General features: G+C 34.6%; 1 protein-coding gene across 1 annotated transcript; it reads right to left on the minus strand.

Annotated features, from left to right (window-relative positions):
- LOC110024433 (fatty-acid-binding protein 1) lies at window positions 1-27,622 on the minus strand. Its single transcript, XM_020724394.1, has 4 exons — window positions 27,135-27,622; window positions 15,223-15,469; window positions 7,527-7,618; window positions 1-339 (listed from the first exon to the last, which is right to left on the minus strand). The coding sequence occupies exons 1-4, from the start codon at window positions 27,520-27,522 to the stop codon at window positions 200-202; spliced, it is 867 nt and encodes a 288-aa protein (XP_020580053.1). The 5' UTR covers window positions 27,523-27,622; the 3' UTR covers window positions 1-199.
- Between the last annotated feature and the right edge of the window lie 282 nt (window positions 27,623-27,904).

Here is a 27,904-nt window from a genome sequence, read left to right on the forward strand (position 1 = left end):
GGAAACAAAAGTGATACCATACGAGCTCTTAAGGAAATCAAAACATCAACAATGGGAGCAAAACTAATCCTAAAAATATTGCTTAATACAATAAGTAAGCCCAAAATGAAGGATGAATAAATCGAATGGATAAAATTTTAAAAATGAAAAAATTCAGATGAAGTTGAATAAACAATTAGATTATAGTATTATGAAAAGTCTAATTTTGAAGAAGAGATATTAGTCCCACCTCAAAGTCTTCTTTTGCCTTCTTATCAAAAGGGTCATCACCAATATAAAGATCCAATATAGATTGGCAGAGAAGTTTGCTCTGGATGTCCCCCACTTCCTTTCCATCAACTAAACACAATAGAAGAAAAAAAAAATTATTAGAATTTGGATATGAAGCATTAAAGCATTAGAAAATTAATATGCAAGAATGAAATTAACACATTTGTTTGATTCTTAGAAGGATAATGACCTCCTGTGACTTATTAAATACATAAAGGGAGACTTACACATATTACACAATTCTTATGTATTTATATTTCCAACACCTTGGGTTCGATATTTGCATTTATAGCACTTTGGTGTCATAAACATACTTATAAAAATGTGCTGTCACCTTTAAAAAGTGAATAAAAGTAATACTTTTATGAAATAGTCAAGATTTGAGTGTTATACATGCAACTATGAAAGCTTAGGTGTTAGATATGTAAATATATAAGAATTGTGTGGTATGTACGTAAATGCCCCATACATAAACTACTGCTTCTTTGTAATGGCTTTTGTTTATGAAGGAACCTCCATTCATCCCAACTCAGTATCAGAGGCCATGGTTTTTATCAACAATCTTTGTAATGGCTTTTGTTTATGAAGGAACCTCATCCCAACTTAGTATCAGAGGCCATGGTTTTTTTCAACAATCTCAAATACAGCGTTCTTTCTTCATTCATTAAGTGAATAATAAAAGTGTTTAAAATTGGAGAGGAATTCATTTTGAAATGAATCTTTCAGATCTATGGATTGAATAGATATAATCTGAAACGTGCAATTCACTCTTCGCATTTTGTTTTTCTCCAATCCTTTTTAACTGCTAAAATCACTGAAAATCCTAAAAAAAAGAAATTTAGGATGTGTTTGTTTAGGATTTCCAAAACACGTTTTTTTGGGATAACACCGAGTTTCTACTGTTTGTTTGCAACTTTAACGGGCATGTTACGGCCCGTGCAGGAGAAATTAGAGGGATCCATAGAATCTGAGCAGGGTTATTTCAAACATTTATTCACGAACCACACTTTCAAAATTGAATTTTTCAAAAAGAGCAACTACCTCTGGAGAACTAGTTTTTAAACAACAAATTTTTCACAGCAGGATTTGAACTGAGATTTTATACAACCACAGCTGTCCCAAATGCACCCTTAAATATGGCCGATAGTTATATATCAAACACCTAAAGATTGATATTTATATATTATATAACACTTATGTGTCATAATCACATTAAAACCTAGGCATAAAATGGTGTATTGCATTTTTAAAAAGCAAGTAATAGTGGTATTTTTATGCGATTTTAAAGATTTGAGTGTTCTGCATGTAAATATTAAAGTTTAGGTGCCAGATATCTAAATACATAAGAATTGTGCAATATGTATATAAATCATTTTTTTCTTATATAATATATTTTAGTGTCATAATCACACAAGGACTCCAGTTGATAATTTGCATGATATCCTCAAGCTATAACAATTATGAAAAAAAAAAGTAAGAAGGTGGGGAAAATCATATTTTCCTATTTTAATCAAATTACAACTATTACCTAATATAATAAGGAACAACATGGGCAAACTTAATTACAACCATTACAACTTATCAAAGATAAAATAACTCAAGAAGGAAAGAAATCTAATATAATAAAAAGAAAGTAACATTAAAATATGAAACTCAGAATTTCACACTCCCCTTCAAGCTGGGTCATGGATGTTGTAAAGGCCCAGCTTAGTGTATTCAAATCATTGAAGCTGCCTGGAGTTAGAGATTTAGTAAAAACACCAATGACTTGAAGATAAATTAGAATATAAATTAAGTGAATAATGCATCGATTAACTTTTTCAGAGATAAAATGTCTACCAATCTCAATGTGTTTGGTCTTGTTTAGAGTATCACATAACATCTTTATGAGATTGTCTGTAGAGTATCCCAGCTCACTTAGTAATTTTGGATCCAAATTTCTTCATAAATTCCCAAAGCAAGTGCTCGATAATAAGACTCCGCACTGCTTATAGAGATAACTGCTTGATTCTTACTCCTTCAGGTGACAAAATTTCCCTAAACATAGGAACATAACCTAGAAGTGGATCTTCTACCCGTGAGTTCATCTACACAACTAACATCGGTATAAATCTTTACATCCATATTGTCTGATTTCTTGAACAGTAACCCTCTGTCAGGGGTCTTTTTAAGAAACCTCAATATTATGTAACTCATCTCTAAATATTTTTCACTCGGACTATTCATACGTTGACTCAAAATGCCGGCAAAATATATAATATTAGGTATAGTATGTGACAGGTAGAAAAACTTACCCGCCAATTTCTAATATCTACCTGTTTTCATTGGTGTCTTTACTCCCCCTGAATGTTACTTTTTGTTGAAATTATTAGGAGTCTCAACAGGTTGGTATCTCAACATTACCAATTTTTTAATAGGTATAGCATGTACTTTTTTTGGAATATCACAATACCCATCTTGGACCTTGCCAATTCCAAACCTAGAAATAATCTCATGACTTCTAAATTCTAAATTTTAAATTCAATGGCAAGGACCTCCTTGATCTTCCCAATCCCCTTTTCACCATCGTATGTCAATAATATATCATCTACATAGACAATGATTATAGAATTCTTACCTCTCTATTTGTGCTTTATGAATAGTGTGAGATCTGTTTGGTATTAGATGTATAAATTGGATTTCATAGTCTTGATAAATTTGTCAAACCAAACCGTTGGGGACTGTTTGAGGTCATAAAGTAAATTTCTTAGTTTACAAAACATATGTTTATTTGAGTCATTATTCAATCCTAGTGAAATTTTCATATACACTTCTTCCTCAAGGTCTCCATTCAGGAACACATTCTTGATATTAAGTTAATGAAATTCTAATTCTTTGGTCATTGCCAAGGAAAGTATAACTCTTACAGAGTTTAACTTGACAATTTGAGTAAATGTCACTTCATAGTCTATCTCATAAAACTGAGTAAAGCATTTGACCACCGACGTAAGTTTGAACCTTTCAATGCTCCCATATGCTTTGTACTTAAAATTGAACACCCATTAGCACCAAACAAATCTTTTATCTATAGGAAGCTTTGTAAAGATCTATGTGCCATTTACCAAGTGCTTGGATCTCCTCTTCAACTGTCTTTTTCCATTATGAACTATGAAGTGCTTTATTAATACACTTGAGTATTTGCACATTATCAAGATTAGATACAAAAGCTTTATAAGTTGATAACTTTCCATAGGCAATATAATCCTGAATAAGATAATTTGTTCAACCTTCCCTATCTTCTTCACTGGATTTCAACTCTCATGGAACTTCAGAGATGTGTGAATTCAGATTTGGTTGTGAAGAGTATTGTGGTTGCATATTGTCTTTTTTCTACTCAGTGAATTTCTTTCTTCTAGTATACACACGGAGTTTCTTATTGTCAATCTCAAGTAGGATGTTCTCAACTGGTGGAACTTGAGAGACATGATGATTAGAAAGAAGGAAAATATGCTGTGAAGACTCTAGATCAATGTGGGCATCCAGTGTAATGTAGGCAAGAAGAATAAGTTGTGATAACTCTCGATCAGAGTGAGTATCTAGAGTAGTGTCCCAAATCTGATATTCACCTGGGCTCTCCCTTTGAATATCAGATTTGGGGTAGTAGGGTTGGTTTTCAAAGAAGGTAACATCCATGGAGTTATAATATGTTTTGCAATGGGAGAATAGCACTTGTACCCCTTTTTGATAGAAACATACCAAGGAAAATACATTTGATAAATTTTGGATCAAGTTTTATTTGATTTGGTTGGTGAATGTGAAAAAAGGAGATAACTAAATATTTTTAGAGGAAGATTAGATGAGAAGACTCTGACATGAGGTATTTTTCTATCCCAATTTCAAGAGGCACTTTGAATCCAAGGACCCTGTTTGATATTCTATTAACGAGGCAAGTAACCGTGAGCATAACATCTCCCCAGAAAACATTTGGGACATTATGATAAAGCATTATGGACCGAGAAACCTTAAGAAAATGTGCATGCTACCTCTCAACGATCCCAATTTTTTTGTGGAGCGTCAACACAAACTCACATGAATGATACTGTTATTTGCAAAATAGGTTTTCCAAGGATAAAATTGAAGTATTTCTTTGCATGATCAATTTTGATGATTTGAATTTTGCATTATAATTGAGTGGAAATCATATAATAGATGGGCCAAAAGCTTTATGTAGTTTTAGATTTTTCCTTCATAAGGCTTGTCCAATTGGTTCTAGTGTGATCATTAATAAAGGAGATAACCATCCGACTCCATTGATAGTTTTCAATTTTGATGGTACCCAAATGTCATTGTGAATGATAGAGAAAGAATGTAAGGGTTTGTATTGGAACAAAAGATAAACATGATGAGCATGTTTAATCAATTGGCAAATGATTCACATTGATAAAATTCTAACTTTTTATCAATAAGGAGGCGAGAGTACAACTTTACAAAATAATAAAAATTACGACGACCCAAACGGCAATGCCATAATAAAACTTGGTTTTCAATAGAATCCGGCGTAAAAGACTTAAGTACATGAGAAGAGGATAATAAAGAAAACACTTGTGTGTTAAGAGAATAGTTTTCCTTCAACAGGCGCAAACTTTGATGCAGTTTAGCACTTTCGATCACTTTCCTCAAATCCACTACTCGAAATTCACAAGTGTTAGAATAGAATTTAGTAACACACTTAAGATATGAGTAATCTTACTAATTCACAATAAATTGCGATCTAGTTTGGAACATATAGCACAGAGGAGAGTTGAATATCTTTGGAGAATTTCACTACTTTCCCAACAACCCTAGAGTGAGATCGATCGACAAGTCTGATAAATTAGGAGTCGTTGAACTTTTGATATCTCCAGTCATAAGTTAAAATCCTCTATTATCAGCGAGATAGGAGGACATGATATCATCAAGTTGGTAGGCCGCTCAGTTTTGCTCGAAAAACTTTTTTCAAGACCTTCATATGTTCCTTGGTGAAAGGGCTAGGGTGGGTCGGTCGACCCTTCAGAAGAGGTGGCAACATGGACCTTGTTATCATGGTCTTTCTTCCCTTGTTCAGGGAGGATTCCGACGGAGGAGGGCCTCCAGCATGGAGGATTCTAGCTGTAGGGAGAATTCTGATGGCAAAGATGAATAGAGGGCCCACGAGAAGAGTTACGACTATAGGGGAGAGCAGAGGACCTACAAGCCAGCAAAGGAGATTCCAATGGTTGTTGGAAGCTTGGGTTTGATTCATGCTTAAGACAGAAGCCGCACAAATCAGCCGGAGGCAAATGTCATAGATGAAGCAAGCCAGACGATGCATATGATGTCGATTGAGACAAGGCAGAGAAGCAGTGCGGTCAGTTGAAGCCACACGACTCACATAACAAGATTTCAAAGATGATGCGAGCCATCGCCAAACATGATAGGCGAGTTCTCATTTTTGTCTCATTGTATCGGTGCAGATGACGACAATTGACGAGTTCTCATTTCTGTCGCGTTGGATTGGAGCAGATGACGATTTAGACAATCAAGTGAATTGAACGATGCCTAACCGAGGGGCAGAAGCAACCAGCTGTGCAAGGCTCCAATACCATGAAGAAGGTGGAGAAAATTGTATTATGTTATTTTCTAAATAATCAAATTACAACTCTTCTCCTTATATAATCAGAAAAGACTAGAGCAAACTTAATTATAACTGTTACAACTTACCAAAGATAAAATAATTCAAGAATGTTAGAAATATGACATAATAAAAAGAGAATAAAATATAATAACACTAAAATATAAAACTCAAAATTCCACAAAATGGCACTGTAAGAGCTAAGTCTTCATTTTATGAGATTGAAATAGTTAATCATCAATGACTTGAAAGAGGATAACAAGATACAAAATATTATGTTATTTGATGAGAATGTAATGAATCTGGATAAAATGATATAAAAGTAGAATGAATCAATGTTCCCCTGGACAAATTCATGGCTAGCACCTACCAAGCCTGGCATCTAAAATGGTAAGATGAAAACATCGACTTATATAAATATATATTGATCGATGTACTTAGTATAAGCAGAGCCTTTTTATTGCATCCCAATAGCCAGAGTAGACAATATAGAAGAAATTTTCTAGATACTAGAATAACTCATGTGGAAGTCAAGAGTTTACCCTACACTGAATTTCAATGCCCAACAAGACTAATTTTGTCCAAAACATATGTAGGCCATATGAACATTGCGGTTTTGTCAACGGTATTGCTCACATTTTGCCTATAGGTGAAAAGTCCATTTCAATAATGTTGACAAGAAAAGGTTACTTTAGAAGAGACCTAGTCGGCTAAAATTAGAAGCTCTATGACGCTGGATCATTTCAGAAACATGATACTTGGGCCAACTTGTCTGACTTGTATAAAGTATTGCATATCAAATAAATAGAGTTCAATATTCAAGGGAAACTATGCCGTTTAGGATAAATTTTAATTTTTTTATTTTTATTTGTTTTTTTTATTATTACTTGCAATAAAACACATTCGGTATGTTAAACATGTTTAGTTGTTTAAAAACAATAAATTTTTTTTATTATTCATCAATAGTTTTAAAAACAAGTTAATTTGTTTTTGAAAATAAAAACAAAAAAATTAAAAAAAAAGTATTAAACAAACATGTTTTAATCTAAAAGTAAAAATATAAAACAGACTGATCACAAAAAAGCCCCAAGCAACCTGATGGCCAATTAGAGCATAGAAAGAGGTATATCCAGATGATGCTTCACAGATTCAATCAAAAATTTGGGCATTCCATAAAAATAGACATGAGATAAGGTATATGTAAATAAGTTCACAGATAAACATTCTTCATAGATGCAGTAAGCAGCTCCTTCTTTGTCCTTTCTTTGCAGCAAGGAAATTAGAAGGGTTTTACTATTGTAGGAAAACATTCATGGAAACTAAAGCAACTTTAGGAATTGAAAAAAAATCTTAAAACTAAGCAGACATGCGCCATAAATTGAGATCATATTGTCCATGATAATGTAATATTTATATAAGAGAAATTACATTGAAATTCAACAGCTCAATTAGTTTGAAAGAGGAGTGGAAAGCAAGCGGCAAGTAAGTAGAGAACCAGATTTTTAACTTGAAAGGATAAAAAGATTAGGAAATCAAATAGTATCCAAAGCAAAAATAATTAGAAGCTATTCAATAAGATCTATCTAATCTAAAAAGTAACGGTCACACATTGGTCACAAAAACTCACTTCTTGTTCTAAGTACGTAACCTTGTTCTCTCGACAGATCAATAACAGAGCCACGTGGCAGCTTGTATTCATCTCTAAAAAGTGATGTAAACCTGCAAAAAAAAAAATATTCCAAGGAAAGAAAATATAAATTTAATTTAATGACAAAACATTCCAGAAAAATAAAGCAAAGCCAACGCAGATTTCTTTCATCCGTCCATATGCTTGCTAACAATAATAAGGTGCATTCCTAAGGAGCGCACTCAAATTAATTACATCTTGGATATATTGCAGAAAAAGATTAAAAAAAGCCCATAATCATAGCGCAATTGAAAGAGAAAAGCAAATTTAGCTTAATGCAAGAAGAAAAAAATACAAGCAGCTTCATGAGCTTCACATTTCCATGAAATTTTAAGAAGCTATTTTAATCAGAAAATTTTACCTCAGCATAACAGGGAATGATATAACAGCATACAACTGCAATGTTTTAAGACCAAGAGTTAATAATAAATATTCAATTAACAAAATCCGCAAAGAACATTAGTAATGACAAATCAATAGCTTTCCAAAATTTAAGCACAATGTAAGACATTAAATTAGTGCATGAAATTTCCTTTAGGTTGGGCACCTAGAATTGTTTAAAAACTACCCCTATTCTCTTTTTGAAAAATCAAATAACACCAACATCCACCACTTATCTTTGACCAACTGTTTGATCATTAAGTAAGAATTTGTATCATGCCCACTTTGTGCATAAATTTTTCTAAGCCCGTTTGCGGCCAAACCCCTTAATTGTATTTTTGAATGTAAAATACCTTTTTTTTTCTCATTTTCTCCATTTTAAGGTTCTGCAGGTCTGAAATGGTTATGGAGTATGTATTTTGATATTAGTGTTGTTTTCTTTCAACTTGAATTTAGATTTGATCTGTTAATTTAAATTGGGTTTGAGTGGCTTATGACCATTGACCAAGCATACTTATGATGATGTTCAAAATTATGCTATATATAGGGAAATCAAATTTATTGGACAAGAAACTAAACAAAGCGGAAGGTGATGAAACATAGCCTAAAGAAATTATCAGTTCCTGAGAATCATCTATTTTCATGCTAAAAAAATCTACTAGGAAAATAATTTTTAGGTTGAGGGACGGTCGATGAAAAAAATATAAAGAACAAAGAATTATGCTAAATAAAAGATGTAGAGGAGAAGAAGAGAAGCCTTGACAAGAATATGGCCTCAGTGACTCGACTCCTTTGGTCATTGGGAATAACCAGACAAGGCATCCTTCTCTTGGTAAGGAAATGAGCCTGTAAAAACAACATATTAGCAAGTGGGGACTTTGGTTGGTATATTTCAATGGCTTGGTTAGAGATGAGAAAATCTCTCGCAGATTCCAGCTCAAAGATCATCAAAGGGAGGTTATAACTCTGATCAGATCAAAGATATGATCATCTAAGAGTTTTTTTTTTCCGATGCGAATAAAAGGTATAACGGAAGCAAGTCATAGATCAATCATGAAAACAATAAATACCCAATACCTTTGAAATCATAAGTTCTTTCCTTTTCTATGTTGTTCATCCGTGTTCCCATGTCTTTCTACTGTAGCTACTGCAGGCTTTCAAAAAGGGGAAGAGGCATTTCGTGGGCTCAACATGGATCTTGACATAAAGCTATATGTTGATAGGATAAAGCAAGTGATTTAGAAGAAAATCATGGGGCTTTATGCCAAACTTCATGTTGATAGGGCAATCTCGAGGTTGTGGTTCATGGGGACATTTTATTATTGCTTTTCATTTTGAGGGAGTGGGAGGAAGCAGGAGTATGAAGACACGGAAGAGGCATGCTTAAAGATAAGTATCAAATTTCATGCGAGCAGGCAAAGCAAGACAACATCACGCGATCAAGAAACATGGTGCTATTAGGTGGCAAAGTGGCATTACAATCACGGGCTTAGCGTTCAACATTATTATTTTTTTTAATCTACAATAAACAAATTAGATTCATTTTATAATGTAGCAAGTTAGGCAATAATGATCTAGGAGCTATATCAGTCAAATACTATATATCTTTAAGTGTAGGTAAGTAATGTCACAGCCCTAGCACGGGGCTTCAAATTAAGAAATGTGGGAATAAACGGTCGGACTGTGTATATTAATTTTTTATATATTCACTTTTTAAAAATAACATTTTAATAATGAAATAGCCACTATAAAAAAATAAATGAAGTAATATTATTAAATTTACCTCATATTTGGTTATCTGCGTCTTCTATAAACATTTCCTCTTCTATGACTCATCATTTTATCAATTAATTCAACCTGAAATATTAGTTCAAAATACCAACGACCTAACCATAAACAGTGAATATTCATGCTCTTGAACTATAGTAACACTGTGAAAAGAAAATAATATACATGCTAGTTAAATTTTATGCAAATCAATCTAAGAGCATGTGAAGATTTATATCATCTAATATGATCATTCATAATAATAATAATAATATTACTTTAATTCACTATGTCTCACTATATCATTTACACATCAATATCTTTTTCATATATATATATATATATATATATATAACTGTCACAGGAGCACCGTCTAAAATTATGTCACATCAATATCAATATCCTTTTCCATTTACAGGTACGAGTATTTTAGTGTTGCCCTGCTAGTATCATAAATATGTGAACTTCATTATAACCAAGCGTGCACAAACATTCAGTTATACATATCATTCATACGTGTATTTCAATTCAATATATTATATATGCATAATGCATAATAATAATTATCGCAAAAATATAAAATCATCATAGTAATATAACTAATAAAAAGAATAACACATAAATTAGTATAAAACTTGATAATTAAATTTATAAGTAACGATAATTATCAATGCAACTAATTAAATTTATAAGTAATGGTAACTATCAATGCAACTAATTAAGAAAAAAACAAAAATGCTACTATCGAACGAAAATAAGAGTACTCTTCTAGATCCTTCAACCTTTTTTTTACTCCCATCAATTCTCCAATTTAATAATTTGAACTTGTCTAATCTAGTATCTTTTATTAAAACTTATTATTCACATTTATCAATCTCAATTAACATTAATTTAACAATTCAAAATAACTTAAATAACTTACATAAATAACAACATCAAACTTATTCATTATCTTTTTATCTCCTGCTTGCCAATATTCACGATTCAAAACCTTAATCATTCGAATAAAAAATTATTTAATTCCTGATTTCAATTAGCATAGTTTTATATGAATGTTTAAGTAAAATTTCATTTATATAATTTAAGTTCTAAAAAGAAATTGTTAAACCCTTACCTCCTTAATAAAGCTTGGCCCGACTCGGCTACATAACACAATTCAGCATCTTCCCCCATACGCAAGCACCTAGTGCTTTGAAGCTCTATTCCCTTCTCTGCTCGAACCTGCAAGCTAAGGTGGAAACAAACATGCCTCCCTTCTTCCTTACATAAGCCCCACAATCTTCTTTGTCCCTCTTCTTATGCTCAAACCCACACAAGAAATGCTCCGCTCGATCTTCCTCCTCTCCTATCCACAATGTCGCTCACACATGAAATGGATAGGCTCATTAGGATTTTGACTCCTCTCGATAGGCACTTCTACACACAACGGCTTGGTCATTCCTTCTCCTTGGCTTCATCTCTTCTCAGCCGCACACTAGGGTTCAACCTTACTTCCTTGATGTTGATCCTCTTCTCCTCTGCACGACATCAAAAATTTGATATGAGAAGCGCTTAACTCCACTTTCTCCTTGCTCTCTGCTCCTATGAAGATCTCTCATTTCCATTCCTTACCTTCGGTTTGAATGAAATGTTCAATACCTATGAAGAATCCAATCGAGAAGATGATTGATTGGTTCGAATTATCAGGTATCCAATTAAAATCCATTTTATTTTATTATTATTACTTTTATGTTATTTCAGTTATTACAAACAATTAGAAAGATTAAAAGGGCATATATCATTGAGATCAAACAACAATTAATAAATACCATCAATTATACTCATATTTTCAATATTTTCAAACAAAATATCTTTCATTTCCATGGTAAGCAAGCAATAAATCAATCCCTCCTTTAGACTCTCTATTTTAAAAATAAATGAATTCAAAATATGCAAAGGCTCTTTAATTTACTAGGGTCATTAAATACTTCAAAAAATGTCATAAATTTTATTTTAGGATATGTAGGTTTCGAGAGTATCATTCTCCCGTTACACTTGAACACATAGGTATCAAATCTGCCAAAGTGAGTCACATATAAATCATATATGATTTACCAATATAGCATGCACAACATCCATATGTAAAACATTATAAATTTTTATTAACATAGGTAGAAGTTGAATGAAAAGTACACACGTTTGTGTCATATATATAGCAGCTTATTTGATTATAGATGTGTGGCTTAGGTTTCAAGCTCATACGATTAATAATAGATTTACCTATGCCCTTATATACCATGCCTTTTTTAATCTACACGCCTTTATGCCAAATTTTTTAATGGTGTAGCAGAAAGAATTTGGCTACTTTAACAAAATGATTATCATGAACAAACCCAAGGCTTTAAATTTTCAAAGCGGGAACATACGGTCAGATGATGAATAGATTACAACCATTATGATTGAATTCTTATAAATTAAAATTTATACAATTTCTAAAAAGTTAATTAGGTCCAAAAACACGGAAAACTTCATATGATACATATCTAAAACAAATAAAAAACAAATACCTTATTTTGTGTTGCTCTATCTATGGTATACATTTTTTTTTCTTTCACTTATTTCAACTTGAATTATTTAAAATTTTAAATAAAAAATATAATGAATTATCTAAGATAATCCAGTGATATAATTATAATTCTAAATCACAATAGCTCAAAGAAAATATAAAAAAAAATTAACATGCATGTAGGTCTTTGCTATCATGTTATATAAAAATGTGTGATTATATGAACATATTAATAAAATTTATAACTATGAATGTCATCAAAAAATTATAAATGCACAAGTTTTTGGAATATTAATTTTTGTTTTACTCTTTAAAAAATCTAAAATTTTAACTTTAATAAAATTTATACATATTACCTTGTACATTAGTCTTTGGGTCACTGGCTAAACATAACCCCTCTCACTTCTGGCTAGTACACATCTCATTCACACAACAGGGTATATAACAAATCTATTATTATAAGAGATGAAAAAAAAATCTACCCACCCTTGATTGATATATCTCCTATCGGCACAACAAGGCATAAGCTTATTTTTATTATTGTATGAAGTAAAAAAACAAAATATCAACACACACGTGGACATTAGTGTCCCTAATTAGTACCATGAGGAGGTGAACTCCTTCCATCAATATGCACAAACAAACATTCATATATAAATTATTTTAATTTACATTAGTCATAACATACATTGTAATTTTATAAATCACTATATTTGTCTACTAACCATTATAGGTCATCCTTTTAAAATTCTATGTATCATACCAAAATATGCTAATGTCTTTCTTGAAGAGGGAACAATTGTATAATTATTTATAAAGCAATATTGATCCCCATCAATACGAGATCAAATAGAGAATCAATCGATAAAATTCATAAATAAGAACTTGAATTAGACATATGGCAAATCCACGTTTACTTTAAAATTATGGCTTCTCAGATTTAAGTCAAATTTTTGAGGTAAAGGTTCTTCATAAAAAATATGACAAATCCAAGTTCACTTCAAATTTATGGCTTCTCAGACATTTCAGGTCAAATTTTTGGAATAAAAATTCTTCATCCTTGAAATCCGCATGATGAAAGAGATTCACTCAATTCCTGAGATCTAGCAAGTCACCGTTGTGACTAAGGATGACAAGTCGGGATAGTTTCCTTTCCTCAATTTCATCGAGCCGTTGTAGCACTCAGCGGAGTTGTCGCTATATCTCTTTCATGGCAAACTTTTATTTAGCGTCTGGCACTTGTCTCGGTAGGGAGGGGGGTGGGGAAGGTAGGTTTGGATATGACGGATGCTAGAAACTCTAAAATATGATTAAATTTAGACTATCTCTGATACCAAATGATACCAGACGTAGCCCAAACAACAATAGGAAAACCAAACATTATTATTGTGAAAGCTAATTGGTCGGTTACAACTCACACACTAAAAGGAAAATGCAACAATAGTAACAAAACAAACACAATTATAGTGTATTGCAAAGGTGGTGAAGGTCGACTGGGTGGATTGGAATGGTTGGCAGGTGCAAATGACAACAAAGGATGATTGTAGCAGTGAGGGGGAGGTTAAAAAAAAGCAGGGGCAGCAAATATGGTTGAAGTCCTAAATGGTAGCAGCGAGGAGTAGGGATGGGTAGCGGCAAAATAGCAGGAAGGAGGTGTTACCTGGTTGTCCTGAGTAGTGGGGACAAGGTGGGACTGCTGTAACAACAAGAAAGGGGCACTTCGAGCGGCAACAATGCAGGAAGGGGAGGGGAGGCAGCCGAGAGGCTACAAAAAATATCAAGACGAATGGGTTTCTAGGTGGAGCAGTGGTACAAGATGGTTAGCGGTGGTAGAAATGTTGGTGGGCTGGAACTGCTAGGGCAGCAAAGCTGAGGGTGGGGCTAAGGCGATGGAGATGGTTGGAACTATAAAAAATAACAACCAAAATGTTGTCTTGGGCGGTTACAATAATGAAGGGCGGTTGAAAGAGAAGTATGTAAGATGCAGAGTAGAATAGGGAAGCCACACACCACCTACAAACTAAGATACAACTGTAGCACCACCTCAACTCGAAGGGAATAGGAGAATCCAATGGATGTCCCTATATAAAACACACAAAAACTAAACCTAAAATATCAAAAAAACAAATATATAATAAGAAGATAGCGAGGAGTGGCCCATAAGGACCGGCCGACTCCCACCAAAATGAAAAAACTTGGATCAGTTCGGTCTAAGCACAAAAGCAAAAGTCAGCCTAGTCGCAGACCGTAACATACTGCAGAAAAGGACACAACATGTAGCAAGGAGCGGAAACGAGGGCTCCCTGGTAGCTCAAGTCACATAAGTAACCTTTATCATCATAGGCATATTTATGTACATAACCACGTAAATGAAATTAGAAAAACTACATGATTATGCTATAAACAAACACAATAATAAAAATCAGAACTAAAGGATTGCTCATATCATTTATATGTTCAATGTTTCGATGAGTGTAGAATCGATGTGTGTAGACTTGTACAACTCCATCAAAAATGAGAAGACTTCAAAAACTGAGATGGAGGTGATCTTCAAGCATAATATCTAGGCGATATGAGGAGAAAAGAGGTGGACCAAAACTATGGTGAAAGTAATTAGTGAGAGCAAGATGTATGTTTAGTTGTTTTAAATTGTTGGTAGATCAAATAATTATCCCTCTGAATAATATGACATCACATTAAATGAAAATGAACCAAAAAGGGCCTTAAACTAAATTGTCTTACTATATTAATACTCTGATATCATAACCTTAAGCACCAAACAAGTGAATAAGTTATTTTTCTTTCAAACAGATATGATTAAGCAAACAATTCTACAAGTATATAGAGTAGTTTTTCCATCTATTCTTATATTTGCTTTACAAAATGTAATGATTTTGCCAAGAAGATGGAAAAAAATTATGAAAAACAGAAATGAATAAATACCTATTAAGTAAATCTTTGTTCCCCGAACTGCTAAACTTTTTAAGCCGGTTGCCCACTGACTCTTCAAAGGCGCTACGCACAGAGCCAATGGTTAATCTTCCATACACAATTTGGAGTTTGACTGTCATCCTTATATCCTGATCCAAAACATCTGAAAAGAATTCTTTGCTTCCTCTAAACTCAGAATCGGAAAGAACTCCATACTTCTTTCTCAATTTCTTCACATCATCGACTTCAGCATATACACCTGCAAACAAAAGACGTAAATAAATAAGTGGTGCATGATAAAACCGAAATTATTACACAATAAAAGATGGAAAGCAACCAATTCAAGGGGACGTTTGTTTCAATGCTGAATAGATAACAATATTAACAAGTTAATCATATTATTCAGATAACAAAATTATGCATATAACAATTTTATCTATCGAATACAGCGTGTTTGATTCAATATCATCTTATTTCAACAAATATTATGCTATCTAGAAAGATTATTAATGATTATAACTTTCCTTTCTTTGCTTTACCCATCACAGAGATTGCATGGCCGACCCGAAAATAACCTAACTCGACTAAGAAACCCGAACCCAACCTGAATAATAAAAGGGTTGAAAACTAAAACCCGAACCCGACCCAAACCCAGCTCGAAATTTTGTGCTTATTCGGATCATGTTTTGGTTTTCGACCATAATAATAAATGGGTTGAATTGTTTGACTTGAACCCGATTCGAAAAATATTTGTGTCAACCCTAATCCTGATTTTTCAAGTCAGGTTGGCATGTCGGGTCAATTTTTTACTCCCCTAATCTAAATGTCACTAGGATAGAACTTATATGTCATTTTGAAAATACTGTTATTTAGTGTTTTGTGTGATATCTATTAATAGCATAATATTACATATCTCATGGTCAATAATATTACATATCTCATGATCAATAAAAATGGAGATTTACTTACATGCCACATTATTCTCATGTATTTACATGCTTGGCATTTGAACTTACATATTAACTTATATAATATCAAAATCTTTATAACATATAAAAAAAATCACTAATATCAATTTTTCTAAAGTTAAATACATATTTTCATGCATATATTTTGCTGTGAATGAGATATTAAAGTGTTAAATAAATAATTATTAAAATTGAAGCGTTAAATATGCAAATTCATATGAATTAAGTGGCATGTATGTAAATCCCAGATAAAATAATAATAATAATAAAACCTGGCATTAATTGGACTGCCCAATCAAGGCACATGTTTGGCAGTAATGACAAGATTATTTATCATTTTTTTAAGTAGTATAGATGTATTTGAACTTGACTACTTTTTTGTTACATATTTTATAAAATGCTCATTTTTAGGTTGCTTATTTCTAATTTTTCTTAAAAACCATTTTTTAAAATAAATTAGTACCAAGTTGATCAAAAGAAATGAGATTATGTTTAATTATTTACCACAAGTACTCTCTCTCTCAGTCTAAGTTTCTAAAAAATTTATTTCGGGGGCTATTAGTCTAAGGGCAAATTTGTCTTTTGTACGCCTAAGGGCAATTTAGTCGTTTATTATTATTATTATTATTATTATTATTATTATTATTATTATTGTTGTTGTTGTTGGTTATCAATAGTCTTTTTATGTTTAGGATTGGGTAATGCATGAGATTGAGTGTGAGTCTTAGGTTTAGATTTGGAAGAGACTTCCTCTCGAATTGTGAGAATTAGAAAAGATTGCTTACCTCTCAAATTGTATGTGTTCATCTCTTGTATTTGTATGAGTTGTTTGGATTATTGAAGAAAAAAATTGTGTTTTCCCTAATTTCTATAAAACTCTGAGTCAATTTCAATGTCGGATTGTATCAAATTAGCATCAGAGCAATATTTCTGAGAAAAAGTGCTCGGAATCGTCATACAGTCGCAATTTGAGCTTGTGGGGAAGGCAACGACGAGCTCGCGACTCACCAAAGAAGGCAACAAAGGGCTTACAAAAGAGTAGTTTGTGATGTGGGGATGAATCACAACATACCCAGGACTGAAACTCGCCTCCTTCCGCTCCATACTCACACGAAGCAGTCGCAGATACGACTAAAGGATCGCAGCTCACAGTAACCAGCCGCAGCTTTTCTCCTTGCGATCATAGCTTGCGGAGAAGGCGACGAAGGAATCGCGTTTTCATTTGTGAAGATCGACGACACCAACGAAAGCACGACATATAGAGATTTGTAACTCACAATCTGTCCAGTTTCAGCGCCTTCTACTCGATACGATTGCTATCAGGCCTAGCTGGGAAGGCAACGACTGGGAAGCGGCGAGCAAAGACCGAAAATTCCCTTATGAGTGAAAGGGAAGAAATCTTAAGGGTGTGAGGCTTAGGAGAGCAAGGGAGAAGAGATCTTAAGTTACCACAAAAGAGGAGAGAATAGCTATAGAGTTAGAGAGTAGGAGAGCATCTTGAGGCCTTGTATCAAGGTGTCGCTTGAGAGGGAGGCCATAGAAAGAAGATGAGAGCTCATCTCTATGTATAAACTATGTATTCTCCATTTCTTTTGCCTTAGTGAAATATTTGATTGATTCCCTTCCGTGGACGTAGATCCAGTTGGATCGAACCACGTAAACGATCTGTGTTTGCTTGTGTTCTTTTTCGTCTCATTTCTATGCCAGGAAGTACATATCTCACAACAATAAGTAAATTGGTCTCAAACTCTCAATTAGGAAATCAAAACCATATATATATATATATATAACACACTTCTTATATACTTATATATCTAACATCTAAACTTTCATATTTAAATATATAGCACTCAAATAGAAGTGAAGTACACTTTTTCATATATAGGTTTGTAACATCAAAGTATTATAACTGCAAATATTAAACTTTAGGCGTTACATATGTAAATACATGAGAATCGTGTGTTCTGAATGTAAATTTTCCATATATATATTATATGCACCACCTTGCCACCTTGTATAAACTAGTTACCATCAAACTTTCAGTTCAAGATTTCTTTTACTTTTCCTTAATATTACGTCTTGGCAGCAAGAAAAATAGAATAAAATAAAATAAAAATTGACTTTATTGTACAATCTTACAATACAATCAAATTAATTTTATAACACCAATGCACAACTCTAATATTCCATCGACATTTCTCGTAATATCAGTGTACAATTTTAAATTTGATTCTCTAATAATTACTACACTCCTAAACATCTCATTTATTCTAAGGAGATGTTTAGTTTGTTGTAAAAGGAGCGCCCTATATTCAATTTACAAAAGTTCAGAGATATAGGTGTTAGGTTATGATGCCTCGTTTCATCTCCTCAGGTAGTTGAAGGAAAATGAAGTGAGGACCGGGAAGGGGTGTTTCGACCTCTAAAATGTTCTGTATGGGCGTGGGGATCAAGCCACAATAATGGGTTCCGCCAAATTCGACATCGAGAAATTCAACGGTAATAATGATTTCGGTCTATGGAGAGTAAAGATGAAAGCTCTATTGGTTCAACAGGGTGTTGCAGAAGCCTTGCAAGGGTCGGCAGCATTGCCAGCCGACATGACCGAGAAGGAGAAAATTGACATACTAAAGAAGACCCACAGTTTGATAATCTTGAGCTTGAGCCACAAAGTTCTGAGGGAGGTGTCGAGGGAGACAACGACTCAAGCACATTAGGCAAAACTCGAGGTACTCTACCTGACAAAGTCTCTGGCTAATAGACTCTTTCTGAAGCAGCTCCTATACTCCTTCAAAATGCATGAAGACAAATCTGTCTCAGAGCAGATCGATGAGTTCAACAAGATCATTGACGACCTCGAGAACATCGACGTCAAGATGGACGATGAGGACAAGACACTGTTGTTGCTAAACTATATTCCTAAGAGCTATGAGCATTTCAAGGATGTGATGCTCTTCGGAAGGGTGCAGACTATTACTCTGGAGGAGGTTCAATCTCTGATTAGAGACAAAGGACTTCAGAGGAAGCATGACAGGGACAAGGAAGTCATCGGAGACAGTCTTCTTGTCAGAGGAAAATCGGACAGGAAAGATTCAAGAAATTGTCAGTACAGATCAAGGTCAAGCAAGGATGGAGTGAATCAGTCATCAAGGGGAACTTTCAAGTGTTATCATTGTCACAAGGATGGTCATTTCAAGAGGAACTGCCCAGACAAGAATTATAAGTACCAAGAAGAGCCAGAAGAATCAGGAAAAGCAAACGTAGCCTCTAATGACTACGATTCTGCTGAGGCCCTGGTGATCACAGAATCTGAATCCAGTAAGGAGTGGATCCTCGACTCAGGGTGTTCTTTCCACATGTCTCCTCACAAAGACTGGTTTGAGACACTGCAACAGGAAAATGATGGGTCCGTTCTACTGGGAGACAATAAAGCCCACAGGGTTGTTGGAAGTGGATCAATCAGGATAAGGATGTTTGATGGAGTTGAACGAGTGCTGAAAAATGTCAGGTACGTACCAGAGCGGTTGTACTCTCTTATCGGAAGAACCGTGATTGCTAAGTCCACGTACTGTTTGGACCTAGCAGACTCAAGCAAGGGCTGAGGGCCTCTCAGGGGCCAGGTGGAGGGAATCTTTACTTCAAAGCTTCTCAATTGAGGGTAAAGGTGGAGAATTGTCATTTTGACCCCCAATTAATGAACTAAAGTAAAATGACACTTTTGTAATGTGGTACCGCTCACCTACCACATCTCACCTACCGTTTACCTACCGTTCGTCTACCGCTCACCTACCGCTCACCTACCTCCCACCTACCACTCTCTTGCTTCTATAAATAGAGAGGGTGTGAGGCTTAGGAGAGCAAGGGAAGAAATCTTAAGGGTGTGAGGCTTAGGAGAGGAAAGGGAGAAGAGATCTTAAGCTACCACAAAGGAGGAGAGAATAGCTATAGAGTTAGAGAGGAGGAGAGCATCTTGAGGCCTTGTATCAAGGTGTCGCTTGAGAGGGAGGCCATAGAAGGAAGATGAGGGCTCATCTCTATGTATAAGCTATGTATTCTCCATTTCTTTTGCCTTAGTGAACTATTTGATTGATTCCCTTCCGTGGACGTAGATCCAGTTGGATCGAACCACGTAAACGATCTGTGTTTGCTTGTGTTCTTTTTCGTCTCATATCTATGCCAGGAAGTACATATCTCACAACACCAGGACCCAAAATTCACGATTTTCTTTTCCTCACATGTGATACAATTGCGATCTGTAGTGTCTCGTGCAATTGGAAAGCATTGACAAGATCGACTTACTAGTGATACATTCACATAAGAGCTATGTGGAAGCCATTGATTTGATTCCAGCACTCAATAGTTTCTCTTACGCGGCCTAAATTTTTTTCGGTAGAAATGGCGACCAAGAAAATAGAGACGTGGGAGAAGAAGTTAGAAGAAGAGATGAGTAAATCAAATTGGGGATGAAAGAAATGTTTGTCATCATGGAAGAGAGGTTTTATTCATAGAAAGATGAATGATGGATTTGAGAGCATAGAAGAAATATGGGAGATAATGAAAAAGTTCATGGAGATGCAATCCAATTCCAAGCAGATCGCAAAGGGTTGATCAGGGAATCCTTGGCCACGTCAAAAGGGAAGGAGATCGAACGAGAAGACAACGAGAAAGACATTATCTATTAGCATGAGCATCCCCCTAAGACTCCGAGAGGAGGGGGTGGATCAAAAATTGGAGGGATGGTTTAAAGGTATAGAAGAACACGAGGGAGGAAGAAGGGAATCAATAGTTGGGTATGCATATGATCGGAGGAGAAAGTTCCACCCTAGATACATGGGGGAAATACCTAAGTAAGAGTAAGTTGGGGTGGAGATGTTAGAGTTAGGAAGTTGAAGATGCCGATCTTCGAAAGAGAAGATGCCGACCTTCGAGGGAGAAGATGCCGACCTTCGAGGGGAAAGACACACATGGGTGGGTGTATCATGCGGAGCGATACTTTGCATTGAATGGGTTAAATGGGGAGGAGAAACTCATGGCGGCAAGATTGTATTTGGAGGAAAAGGCCTTAGCCTAGTTTCAGTGGAGAGAGGCTAGATATCCGATTTATTTGTGAGATGAATTTAAGGATTATTTGTTGGAACATTTCCGAGTCATTCGGGATGAAAACCTACACGAGCAATTCTATGTCTTGACTCAGAAGAGGATGGTCATGGAATAAAGAGAGATATTTGAATTATTGTCGAGACAACTATGGGGGATTTTCGAAGCAGGACTAGAAGGAAATTTCATGAAGGGTTTAAAACCTGACATACGGGCAGCACTCAAACTACAAAAGCCGTGGGGATTGAGGGAGATGATGAAGCTAGCCTAGATGGTGGAAGACAAGAACCGGATGAAGAAAACCAACAGGAACAACACAGATCGAACATCGTACAGAACTACTGCAACCACGACGATGCTAAAAGTTCCGACAGTGGAAGTCCAGAAGGAGGGTGCACTGGACACGAATAATGGACCCCGACCAGAAGCAACACTAAAGAGTCTTAAAGAGAAAGATTCGGGATAAGCGAGCCAAGGGGGTATGTTTTCGATGTGATGAAAAGTTTACCCCATGTCACCGTTGCAAGGATTGAGGACTGCAAGTTCCCATAATGCAGGACGACGAAGCAGAGAATGAAGAAATAAAGACATTTGTGAGGTGGGAGGAGGAACACTCATTTTTTCCCACATTGAGAACAAGGTATCTTTTTTTGGGGGGGCGAGTATTGTTACAGGTGCGCTTAGCCTAAGGGCAAATTTGTGTTTTATACGTCTAAGGGAAATTTAGTCATTTATTATTATTATTATTATTATTATTATTATTATTATTATTATTATTATTATTATTATTATTATTATTGGTTATAAATAGGTTTCTTATTACTCTTGTTATGTTTAGGGTTAGGTTTATGCATGAGATTGAGCAGTGAGTCCTAGGTTTAGGTTGTGGGAGAGGCTTCCTACCTCTCAAATTGTAGGAATTGGGAGAGATCGCCTACCTCTAGAATTGTAGGTATTTATCTTTTGTATTGCTTGAGTTGTTTGGATTATTAAAGAAAATATTTGTGTTTACCCTAACTTACGGTAAAAATCTGAGTCGATTTCGATAATATCACAATCCCCCACCTCCACCCTCTCTATATTTCACTATCCCGTCTCTTCTCTCCTACTTTCTTATTTCTTATGGTTTCCCCTTTAAATCTCTTTTTTATGCCGCCAAGAAAATCTCTTCTATCTTCTTCTTACTCTTTTTCTCTTGTTTTATCCAACTGCAATTCTATCCTCAGTCTTTACTTATTTTTTAAAGTTATAGGGGATATGCATATATATCACAAAATTCTTATGCATTTAAAATATTGCACCTACATTTTCATTTACTTCTATAACACTTTAGTGCATGAATCACATCAAAATATATGCATAGAGAAGGAGTATTTCACTTTTTTAAATGTATAGAATTGCGTGTTAGGGATGCATATACATACAAAAAGAGTTACGAGGTATGTACGTAAATTCCCAATTTTTACTTTCCTTCCTTGGCCCATTCTTTCTTTCAATTTATTTACTATTATACATATTTCGCTTCAAAATCCCTCTCATTATTTTTCCTTATTATTTACTAAATCCTAGTGAAAGGCTGTCAAACAACCCTTAAATTATCTTGAATTATTCACAAATTCTATCCTGCATCTCCATCCGCACACCTAAATTAACCAAGTTATCCCCTCTCCTTATTTAAAATTTAAAAGGGAAATTTACATAAATCCACACAATTCTTATGTATTTACATAACTAACACCCAATATTTGATTTTTACACTAATAATACCATTGTGTCATAAACCTAAGCATGAAAATATGTTTTTCATATTTAAAAAGATAGAAAGGGGGGTATTTTTGATGTGACGTTAAAGAGTTGAGTGGTATACATGTAAATATGAATGTTTAGGTATTAGATATGTAAATACATACCAATTGTGTGGCATGTATGTAAATCCTATTGCAATCCAAAAAAAATTAAGTAACCAATTGCTTCATTGCACAATAATCGCTTCCCTTATTTTCACTTCGTGCTAAAACCAATTCATTCTCAATAGTATACTACACTAATTTCAATATTAGGAGGCTTAATCTTTCACGATTAGTTCCTCACGGCACCTTTTCCTTCTTCCTTTTTCCCTAGTATGAACATTAGCATTATTTTCCGGTTCCTACGGTTTTACGTACCTATTGAAAATAGAACACCTAAATATCGTCTTTAGCCATTAGAAATCTCATCCACAACATTTTTGGGTTGCCAACTACAACAATAGGCCATCCCAAACTATGCATCATCAACTTATCTTTGGGTGGAAACATGAGCTAATTTTGTGCCTCCATGCCGTTCATATCAAACAATTGGCATTGTGGAGAAGTTTGGTCAGAGATCGACACCATTCCAATGCTAAGAGACCACTTGATTGCATCATCAGGACTTCATCCAAGGAGAATTTGTGCCTCTTAAAGTTATAATCCTTATCTTGAACAGCTGAATTGGATTTATGTTAATAAACAAAACTTGTACCATGCTAAGAAAATATGTCTAGGAAATTCTATCTATGACTTATGCGACCATCGCAAATTCATCCCTGCTTTAATAAACTAAAGTGAATTACCTCGAAACCATATTGCAAGTGAGTGAAATATAGTGACATTAAATCTTGCTTGTTACATATCATATGAACAAAATTTAATTTACCATTATCCTGACACTGGCATCGACTGAATAATAAAATTTGATTCTTGTATGTGTCCAATTTATATTTAAGCAATAGAATTTTCTTCATTAGATATCCTGCTAGTTACATCTTTGCATATCTAGTATATTTTTTTATCTTCTGATTGAATAGAAATAGTTTCAACATCATCATAACGACGGGGCACCACAAAAGGTTGTTTAACTTAGATGCAAGTTTAGAATCCTCTTTTACATAAGCTCAATCTCAACAATTATCACCTAAATCCTCTACATAGTCCTAGAGTTTTTATAGAAAAAAACGTAGGCTTCTAATTAGCTGTCCAAGAGGCTATTCTATTATAACCTAAAGAGTACGCTGCAGTCCCTTCCAACTTTTTGTAGTAAGCAACTGCATACAAAAGACGTGATAGCTCACAGTTAGGGCCACATGAGAGATTCTATGACAAGCTCGTTAATGGGAGACATTGTCAGAGGGCTGACATCGATGTTTTGATCAGCAGAGCACTGAAGTGGAGCAGAAAATATTAATAAGGAAACTAACAAGTGTTGAGATGATCAAAACCAGATGCAAGCTGGCCTAAAGTTAGTCGGTATGATGTTGTAAGTCATCAACAATCGAAAAGCCAACAGGCACCGTTGGTAATGTCAATTGAAAGATGAGATGCTGTTGTTGGGTTGTTAGCAATGGAACCAATTGGCCGGTAAAAAATGTTGATTGATACTAGCCACAGATGCGGTCCACCATTTTCCTACTTATGGGTGTAACAAGAAAAATGCCTCTATTGGTAGATCTCTTTGATTATCAGCAAGATAAAAACCCTCGAGCCTACATATAATCCAATTTATGAGAATGTTAAGAATAATGTTGATTGTCCCAATCAAGTTAAACCAACATTTGCATTAATGTTGCCTAAATTTTTTTTCCCCGTTAATTTTGAATCCCAATGGAAACCACAGATACAAACTATTAAATCTCCTTGTAAAAGAGACTGGTATTGTAAAAGAGACTGGTATTGGAAACCACAGAACAAAATCTCCTTTTTGATAGCAAACTAAAAGAAAATTCACTATTGAAAAAATTTTTAAATTTAACTTGCACTTGAATTTGAACTTACATCCTAAAGTAAGTGCTAGCATTTGCGCTCAAACATTATTTTTTTTTTGTGAATCAGAATAAAACTCCTGACTTGACAGCCGAAAACTAGAAATGACCATGAGCCCAATCCACTCATACTAGCTAGAGATATTATTTACTAATCATTACTCATTCTCCAACTCTCAAGGAATGATATGTTACAATTAGTCATCTACATGATAATCAACCAATGATTTATATTTGGCATTATATTTATAGATATATGAAATTCCAGGAAGAGTCATTTAGAGAATGCTAATTAAAAAGTATAAATTTTTATATTAATGGCTTCCTTAATGAAAGTTGGGGGTCGAAGAAGATTTTGACAATAAAGATAAAATTCATCATATTGCCTAATAATTACCCCTTGAGTGTGTTGTAATTTAAGTAGTTTGCATTCCTAAACTTTCTATTTTCTCAAAAGATAATGTAAAAATCGTCAGAAGATTTCTATGACTTTCTTTGATGTTTATCCTAAGTTCTTAACATTTTGCCCAAATAAAGTTTTCCATCATAAATCCCCTATAAAATTTATAGATATTACTCTAAAACTCCTAAATGCTTCATATTTGGATTGTGCTGCATTATTTATTGTTCAGTTGCATAAGCATTTAGATTGTGCTACATTATTATTGTTCAGTTGCATAAGCTATTTACTGACATTGAAAATTTAAATGTCAAGCATAACGAAAATCTTACAGCTATAGTGTATACTCATTTTAATGTTTGGAGATCATTACACTTTATATTGTATATATCCTAGATGTTTTAGGTATTCAACCTGTAATGCATTGCCTACCTAAGCTTTAAAACCTTACTATATTTTCAAAAATCTAGTACCTATCATGTTTACACTGTCTTTCAACATGGATGTTATTCTTATTTTCTCTAATGAGAATTATTACTTTATAGAAGAAATTTTGAGTCATCAAATTTTTTCACAACTTTAATTTTTACAACCCCTTTAACGACACTAGTTTTGGTTCTTCTAGTAGCTCCAGTTGTATAAATGTTAAAGTGAAATCTATCTACTGTGGTCATATAAGTGACACATGACAAGCTGCAACATATTTTTCATAGTTTTTTTTTTTTTTCAATGGGTATTTTCAACATCACTATCACTCATCCCAGGAAAGTTCTTCATAACCCAAAGAGATTGGTGATGATCGATCTGGACGGTAATATTATTTATCATTTTGATGTCATTAATGTTCGAAAGTTATCTATTTTAGATAATATTCTTTGTGATTGTCCTTCATAAGATAACACCCTAATATTTATCAAGAGAATTGATAAATTATTAGATTATTCCTATCTCGATTCTCTTTAGGATTACCTCCGGTTTCTTATCCTTCTCCTCATAAATTTCTCATATCTATCTTGCATTCTCTATCTCCACTCCATCTTTCAAAGAAAATCTCTCTCCGGTCTTACTCTGATACTCTTTCTCTCATTTTATCTTAACTCCCACAACTCTTTCCTCGCTCCTCACTTTCTTCTATCTATTGCTTACCTTCTCGTATCCTATTTCCTTTTCTTTCCATGTTGTTTCTCTCTTTCTTTCAATCTCCCTCTCCCTATTCTTCCTTCAGCAGCCCTAAAATCATCTGAAAATTTCAACAGATCTTACCTATACCAGTTCCATCACATCCGAACCTAACCAAAGCACCCATTTAATCCTTTGCGAAGAACAGCAATCCGAGAAAAAACAGCACTAAATCTGTTTTGCTGTCCACATTATATCATGCATAGCAGCAACGTTGAGCAAATTTAAGAGCCACCAAAGAACATCTATGAGAGCCCTTAGTTCGGCAAACAAGATCACAACGCCCTTTTCCTCTGATCCACTATTAACATATCAAACAAACTTCGGTTGGCCGATGAAAACACCTTCCAACCAAAAACTCTGGTTCAGAAGTCCCCAAGCATATAAAATCTCAAAACTAATGCCTCTACTCTATGAATTTCATCATAACCATCCAAAACAGGAAATCTCAATCCGGCTAGATATCTGGAAGAGAGAATAGGAATACGAGAGATGTTATTACCAAAAGCATAGACGTCAATGTTCTTCAGCCCAAAGACATTTTTCTTCCGCAATCCGATTCCCAGTAGACGACGGGCGCCATCGACGACGCTAGGGAAAATTACTCCCGTCTTGGGTTCGACAACCGTCGCCGGAGATTCAGCGAGGGATAGCGATGCCCAGAGAGGAGCATCAGAGTTCCACGGATTGTGATAGGGAGGGTCTCCAATTGCGTTAGAATTGGGCGAGATAGCGAGGGCAACCTTGATTCCTGCGGTGGCGCCGGCAAGAGCAGCGGCGGTTGTGGCCACGATGGCCGGTGAAAAGGGGAATGAGGACGAATTGGGAAAGTTTGATGACCTACGACCCGGCCGCTGAGGAAAGGAGAAGGAAAGGCGGAGAGAAACCATGTGAGAGTTGCCTGTAACACTTACCAAAGTGGAAGAGAACGGAAAGCTGGGGAGGATGATTCGCTTGGCACTGAGCAAAAAATACTATGTAACACTGCAATAAAATTTTATCAAGGGTTGTCATGTACAAATTTGGACTCCCATTGAATAAAAAATGAAAAATGCTTTATTTTAATGTGTGATGTAGCTCGAATCAGTCGATTGTTTTGAAATTCTATTGCGGTATTTTTGTGAAGTTGTTGAGCATTTATTAAGGTTTGTTTTGTAGTTATTGATGTTCTTTGGTGTTATTGCTGTTATTTAATATTATTGTGGTTTTTTGGTAGAGTTATTAAAGTGTTGTTAAACTTTATTGTGGTGTTAGTTGAATGTTATTGCAGCG

This window comes from Phalaenopsis equestris, unplaced genomic scaffold, assembly GCF_001263595.1.
Source record: "Phalaenopsis equestris unplaced genomic scaffold, ASM126359v1 Scaffold000256, whole genome shotgun sequence".
NCBI classification, from domain to species: Eukaryota; Viridiplantae; Streptophyta; class Magnoliopsida; order Asparagales; family Orchidaceae; genus Phalaenopsis; species Phalaenopsis equestris.